General features: G+C 36.3%; 1 protein-coding gene across 2 annotated transcripts; it reads right to left on the bottom strand.

Annotated features, from left to right (window-relative positions):
- LOC141653209 (microtubule-associated protein RP/EB family member 1A-like) lies at positions 1-3,873 on the bottom strand. 2 transcript variants are annotated; one of them, XM_074460894.1, is made up of 8 exons: positions 3,364-3,873; positions 2,334-2,402; positions 2,141-2,227; positions 1,139-1,245; positions 880-1,022; positions 683-759; positions 427-540; positions 1-326 (listed from the first exon to the last, which is right to left on the bottom strand). In XM_074460894.1, exons 1-8 carry the CDS (start codon positions 3,469-3,471, stop codon positions 195-197), a joined length of 837 nt encoding a protein of 278 aa, XP_074316995.1. In that variant the 5' UTR covers positions 3,472-3,873; the 3' UTR covers positions 1-194. The 2 variants fall into 2 exon arrangements, with proteins under 2 accessions (XP_074316995.1, XP_074316998.1); XM_074460897.1 differs by having other exon boundaries at positions 683-756; positions 3,364-3,844.
- Positions 3,874-7,293: the final 3,420 nt, after the last annotated feature.

The raw sequence follows: 7,293 nt of genomic DNA, 5'->3' as shown, positions 1-7,293 counted from the left end.
TTGAACACTTGAAGTCCTGAATTTTACTAGATTTCCTTCATTTCCATTTCATTTTTCAAGAGCGACAACTCGAATCCAGCAAATACATTGTTTTAGATGAAACGAACGAAAGTTTAACTAACGATGATGACAACAAGTTATGCGTACATGACTGCGATTGAAGTCTCATAACTTGCTTCTTCCACCTAAATCCATCAGTCAGCAAGCAGGTCGTCATCGGCTACATGGACGGAGTCAAGAGATTCCGAAAGGACTTGTTGAGCGGCGTCGAGTCCAGATTCCTTCTCATCAGCTGCATACAGTATCTTCTTTATAGCAACAGCCATCTGCAAGATTTGAAAGAAATATCAGAACATCACTTTAACTGCCGACTCTCCAGAATAGAAAAGGCCAGGAAATCAAGCATGTGAATCAACAGATTCTCACCGGCTGACTCTCCAGACCAGAAGCCTGACAAAGTATTTCGACGTCCCTCAATTTTCCGAAGTAGAAATCCCTTTCCTTCTCTAGTAGATCCACTGAAACCTTGAGCTCATTGATCTGTACAAGTTTAGATAGAGTTTTTTACCAGCTACGCAGTGTACAGCATCAGATAAATTGGATTCAACCATTATACAAAAACATCCCAGTCAAAGGAAACAGATGAGTAGGCATCGGATATGGGTGAACCTAATGAGATTACCTCTTGGGACAAAGCCTCAACTTCTTCTGAATAATTAGCTCTAGGAGAAGAACTTGCCCTTGCTTGTTTATTGCCTGCTAAAAATCACATTTTAACAAAAATGTCAAAGGAACAATCACGCTAAAAATGTGTACAAAAAGATAGCAGCTATATATGATAGAAACACAGAAATAATAAAACAGTCTCATTAAGCTAACCAGAAGTTTTTCTAGCACCAACTCTATCGCCAGAACCAGAATTAAGCATATTGTTAGCCTGTAGCGACTTTGAGCTCTTTTGACAGGTCCTAACACTTCCTTTATTACCGCCCTTACATCTTCGTTCCACGGGGTCATAGTTCCTGCACAAAAGTGGGAAAATGAATATACTAAAAGAAAGGCAATAATAAAATTGGTATCAGGAATCCTGAGAATGTATTTGAAGCAGCAGTTTGAAAGTTGCAAAGAAGTAGCATACTCATTCATAATTCCACCATTGACGGAATCACAATAGCGTTTCAACCATTGCAGAAACTCCAGATTGTCCAATGGACGAGCCTTAACCAGCTTGTTAACGTCAATATGCTGTTATCAATAAGGTGAAATTAACATTATAAATACGATGACGTAGTTCTTCAGATACAATCCAAGTTGTTTTGGGGTTTTGGCAGAGGACACTACACAATTTCTAAGAAATGTCAGACTCGTCATTAAAGTATATGTAAACCCTAATTATTAACCCCCTATGTTCAAGTGATTTATGTATACTTGGAAATAAGAACACTTCATTGTTCAAATATGCAAGTGACGTTAACAGTGTATCAGAATCCCTGCCACCTGTCACTCTCAAGGTAACATCAGAAATAGCAATTGGTATGAATTTCATATTTGTTACACTCAATTTCTTACAATACGCCCTTTACTGAAGCTTACAAACTTTCATTTTCTTCGCAACTTAGGACCAACAGCATTTGCATCGTCAAATAAAAACACACGTTTATGAACCTCACAATTAGATCCATGGTAATATATATGGGTGATGGCACCGCAATGCAAATCTGAGTTATAAAAGTTTTGAAGATCGATGCACTGAATTTGTCTCAAACCGAGATTAATACAATGATTCAACCAGCTAAAAGGCTTCAACATAAGTAGTTCTATTATTGTGTTCTCATATCCTCACAAAACCACAATATGGTACTAGAACTACAAGTCCATATCCGACCAAAACAAACATACAACAGGACAGAGAAAAAGAGCTTATTTCCGGAATTTCAGTTAAGACTTAAGCCACTGCAAAGTGCAAACTCAGTTTCATGGAAAACACTCCCTAACTTTACTCCCCGGCCCCAACCCCTTCTGACCATAAAAAAAATGTGGAAACTATAAGGACCACTGGTCCACCACCTGCAGCCACACGGGATTATATACTTGTACAAGATATGACGAACGTGACGGAAATCGAGAGTCTCAGTTTTACCTTCTCAATTTTCAACTTGCCGAAAACATCTTGCAAAACCTTATAATTTTGGATAAATTCATATTCTGTCTTGCCATCGAAGTTCACCTAAGACCAAAGACCAATTTCAGGAAAAAAAATAGTACAAGAAACGAAATTACTAGGCTGAGAACAGTAAAAACACTATAGTTCACGGAAAGAAAGCAATTCACACCTTGTGCATGGGAACAACTCCAGGGAATGTCATATCCATCAATTGACATTGAACTGCACCTGATGCAGCCTGTTCACCAGACATATGAAAAATTAAAAATGGTTATTTGGTTCACGGCAAACTACTATCCAATCAAGTCAAGGTTCTACAAGGAATCTGAAAAGTAAGGGTTACCTACAGCAGGTTAACATCTACAACGACGCATTATAAATTATAACGAGGTCCTTATCATTAACTGATATATTCACTGGCAAACAATGTATGCGCACCACATCCACCAATCAAACTGAATCTAAGTAAGAACATCAAATTAAAACTCGCAGATGGCTTTTCTTTAATTCAATACTCAATTTCAATCATGATGTAGAAAATAGGTCAATGTTGCTAGTAAAACTTTTACAAACAACAAAACATCACTGGCAAACATCAATTGGACAGTCTCAAAACTTTCTGAAAGCCGTATAAGCCGAAATTTTACACTGTGTATGTCCGAGGAATCGAGTAAAATCAACCACATTGAACTGAATATCATTATAATCACTAAACCTAGTAACAATAATAAACAAATTCCATAATGCTGCTTATGTCAGACTCATAATCATTAATTACAATTAATATTCCGAATTCTCAATTAGCAATCCCAAAAAGTACCTAAGAAAATATGCATCAAAACATTGCATTGCATTTCACTACTCATAATCATAGCTATTCTATCCGTCTCAATCATTTGTTTACTTTGATTAAAATAAACTAATACTCAGAAATTCACATCTAACATCCAAAAAAAGAACTTAAAACGGATAAATCAATAACATTGCATAACATATACTGTTAAGATTCCTATTATATACCCATTTAAACAAAATGCAAGTGCCCATTAAACTAAACAACAAATCAGAATAAAACAACAACAAAAAAAACATAAATTTATCGACCTTATAATACCAGTGCACCTCATTTTTATAATTACAAATTACGATAGTAGTATTATAAGACCGTTGTACACCGTAACTATACATAAGAAATGTACCTCCTCGACTTTGGTAAGATTAAGTTGAAGACTTTTGTTAATCCATTGCAAAATCTCATTCCTACCGACAAAATAAGCACTATCCATCATCCCAATATTTGAAGCCATTTCTTGTTTTTCGCTCTCTAAAATACAAATGTACCCAAATTATCAAAAACCCAATTAAATTCCTGCAAATTTATACAAAACCCAGAAACCAAATCAATCAAATCAAAGATGGGGTTTAATTATTGGTAAGAATTTGAAAACCCCGAGCATTAAATTGAAAAGAGATGGAGTCTTTATGATGATTGAAGGGAGCGTAGTGAAATTAGGGTTTGAGGGGTTATGATTAGAAACATAAATGAGATGAAATTGGGGGAAAAGAATAGGGGTGGGTTTATAAAGTTTAAAGGGGTAATGAATGAATGTTTGTTTTGAGTTGTTGTTGGTATGGAGAAGATGAAGGAGATTAGGCTGTTAATCCTGTATTAACTAGGTTGTTCACCCGGGAATTTTGTTCTCATTTTTAAAGTTTCTAACGTTAATCACCTTAATTAATCCTAGTAATTATTCAAACGGTTTTCTAATGTGACAAATGGATTAATCTGGTTTAGGTTTAGGTTCAGGTTCAGGTTGGGTCAATTCGGGTTCAGGGTTGTTCGGGTTTGCAAGAATTTCGAGTTGGGTTGGGTTGGGTTATTTTAGGTTTGGGTCATTTTCGGGTGAGTTGTTTTAAAGTTATTTGGGGATAACAGACCGTTTCGGATAATAAACATTCGTGTCACGTTGAATAAGTTGGATCAATTCGGGTTCGAGTCAGGTTTGGATCCTCAATTCGGGTGTGGATCAGATTATTCGGGTCGGGTAATTTAGGTCGGGTTCATTTTGGCAAGTCTAGTCCTAAGGCACATATTAATAAGCTAGTTTTAAAAAAAAAAAAAGGATTTTCAAAATTATTTCACTAATTATGGTAAATATGTACATCAATTTTTCATGATATTCAATTATTCACAATCATCTTTCTATAATTAGATTAAAACATGTGTTCTTAGGGCAAAAAACTAGTATTCAAAAATACAAGTATTATTAATTGTGATATTTTCTCTTTTTTTTTTTTTGAAGGAGTGATATTTTCTCTTAAATAACTTATTATAAAGTGTTTTTTAATGAGGAAATGTGCCTTTGTCACCTTTTATCAGATGTATAACGAAGTAAAGGTACAAACGTAGGTTTTCGCTTGAAACCCATGTGATCTAGGTTTGTTACTCCTTTTATCAGTTTGAAACTATGAAAGTTCAAAGAATAAAAATAATTTTGTTATATGTTCAATGAGGCAATAATGGACCTAGGGTTTACAATTGATTTAAGTTAAGTTATTTAAGAAATATATTAATGATGGAGTTTATTTTAGTGTTCCCCAATCATGTTTGGAATCAAACCCGAGCCTTTGGGAGTTCAATCCCCATCAACTACCACTAAATTGAGGTGATTTCTTTGGAGCTTAGTAATGTTTACCTAAGTTATCAAAAAAATATCTGGAAATACTAAGGGCACGTGTAACACCCCCACATATCACGGTGTCTAATTAAGGACCATCCTAGTATGTGAAGCTGCTACTATTTCGGTTGTCCGAGGTTAGTATATCAAAAGTAATCATTCCAAAATATTTATTAAAGTATAAAGTTAATGTTACAATGTCTCAAAGAAATACCAAAACGAAAGTGTGTAAAATCTCAATACAAATGAAATCCAAAACAACTAGACTCGTAACAGCGGAATCTAGACTTGTAGTGATGACATCCCATCCTCGTCCTTGCAGCTAAGACAACCATCACCTGTCACAACCTGCTCACCATCCCCGAATGGATCACCACAGTTTTACAAAACAATAACGGGGTCAGGTCACTAAACAATTGAGAAAAGCAATATAAGAAACGATCACAGCAACAAATATACAATCATTAACCAACTCCAATCATGCCTCATGTAGTATTGCCAGATTACTGCCGCAACAGATAATCCATTCCGCCAGTGGGGGGACCGCAACCTTGCCCACCTAAGCCCCGCTCATCGCAACTAGCAACAAACTCATGTTCATTAATGTGCACACCCCCCCTTTGTGACGGGAACCACAAAGGGACGAATCAAGGGCGTGAAGCCACTCCCGAAAGTGACTCCACTCAGTCGATGACGCACCTCACCAACATCATCAATCCACCACAATTCCAATCAATCAAGAAAACAAACAACAACAATACTAATCATGGCAAATCAATCACAATCATCTTAAACCAATTAACAGACAACTGAGTAGGGAAACCCTACCTTAGCACAAATCCGATTACGAGTCTAAAAGCGGAAGCTAGAAACGCTCTTTTACAAATCCTTCACCTAATCAACAAACACAACACTCTAATCACAATCATGTAATCATCCCTTTTCCCCCAAATTCCCATACTAGGGTAAAAGCCTAAAAGACAAAACTAACAAAGGTATAAGACTAACGACTTACCGACGCAACTAACGAGAGAGAGAGAGAGAGAGAGAGAGAGAGAGAGAGAGAGAGAGAGAGAGAGAGAGAAAGAGAAAGAGAGATGAACAACGACTCACGAATGATCAAAGGTTTTGGGAGTGATTATGGATGATTAGAGAACGTAGAAATGATTTAGGTTTTGGTAAAAGTGAAAGTGAAACTCATAAACGTAATTTATAACTCTAATCATCCTTCACCAAACCGCGGAAATAATTTCCGTCAGACCGGATACTCGGTCGATTACCAAGAGTACTCGATCGAGTACCCCTTACTCGGTCGAGTATTACTATACTTGGCCGAGTGTTCCTGAGCAGTAGCCTGCCCAGAAAACACACGACACACTACTCGGCCGAGTTAGTCCTATTCGGCCGAGTAACAAGACTTCAGAAAACCGTGGTATTACAGTACAACACGTGCCCCATAGGCCCTCGTGTGGGTCCGTTACTAAATTGAGTGTTCATCATCGATACAGTGAGCAACCCCCTTGTTGGGGTGCTCTCATGAACAAGTAAACGGCTAGCTAAGAAATATGCTCCATCCCATTAACAGGAATCGAATCCCTAATAACGTCATTAAAGAATGAGATGAGCAACCATCACACTAAAGCAACTTATTTAAAATCAGAAACACAAAGGGTGTGTAATTCAAGTGGAATAATAGATTTACGAGTTACAATAACACGAGGTCGTTTTGTAAGGCCAATTTTACTTTAGCCTAGGGATCCAAAGTGTGGAACGCGATTCGAAAAAGAGGCGTTGATATGCTAATTTGCGAGTATACAAGTAAATAGCATGTTATAAGCATGATTACTATTCAAGGGAAGTGTGAAATATACTAGTGCTAGAAATGCCATACTTGCATGTTCCACAACATCCACCAAAGCAGCTTATACTACTGGAAAGCAAGTTCTTGCATTTGCTACAATCCAACTTTTAAATATTTACTACCCTATTGGGCACGAGCTTCACGGATCTGTAAGAATTTAAGGATACATAAAAGATAATGTCGTAAGTAACATATATATATATGAACATTAACATAAATTTATACGAGATTATCGTATGAATAATACTGCTTTATTTATGTTACATTGAGTTGTGATTCTTTGTATTTGTAATGGTCTCGGTTAAGAGTTCATGAACTCTCACTTATGTGAGTTATCAACCACAAAATCTTACTCATTTGAGTTAATTTGTACAATGTAAATTGAGGAAAAAAAAAAAAAAACTTAATCAATAGTTAATATGCAATGAGTTAATTAAGCAACTTTGAGCAGCAAGCAATGTGGAAACTTCCCTTAGAGGTAAACATAAAGCAATCACTTTTTACTTTTCACTTTTCACTTTTCACTTTTCACTTTTCACTTTTCACTTAAACTCACATGAAGACCCCATTTGTGCTCAATAAAGGCATTA

Source organism: Silene latifolia, chromosome 4 (genome assembly GCF_048544455.1).
Source record: "Silene latifolia isolate original U9 population chromosome 4, ASM4854445v1, whole genome shotgun sequence".
Classification (NCBI taxonomy): Eukaryota; Viridiplantae; Streptophyta; class Magnoliopsida; order Caryophyllales; family Caryophyllaceae; genus Silene; species Silene latifolia.
The sequence above is the reverse complement of the archived record's forward strand: the minus strand, read 5'-3'. Positions and strand labels throughout refer to the sequence as shown.

Coding starts and splice junctions, on each gene's coding strand:
- LOC141653209 (XM_074460894.1), bottom strand. CDS start 3,471: ATGGCTTCAAATATTGGGATGATGGATAGTGCTTATTTTGTCGGTAGG. Junction 2,228..2,333: donor GAGTTGTTCCCATGCACAAG/GTGTGAATTGCT, acceptor CTTTGGTCTTAG/GTGAACTTCGATGGCAAGAC. Junction 1,246..2,140: donor GCAAGTTGAAAATTGAGAAG/GTAAAACTGAGA, acceptor TATTGATAACAG/CATATTGACGTTAACAAGCT.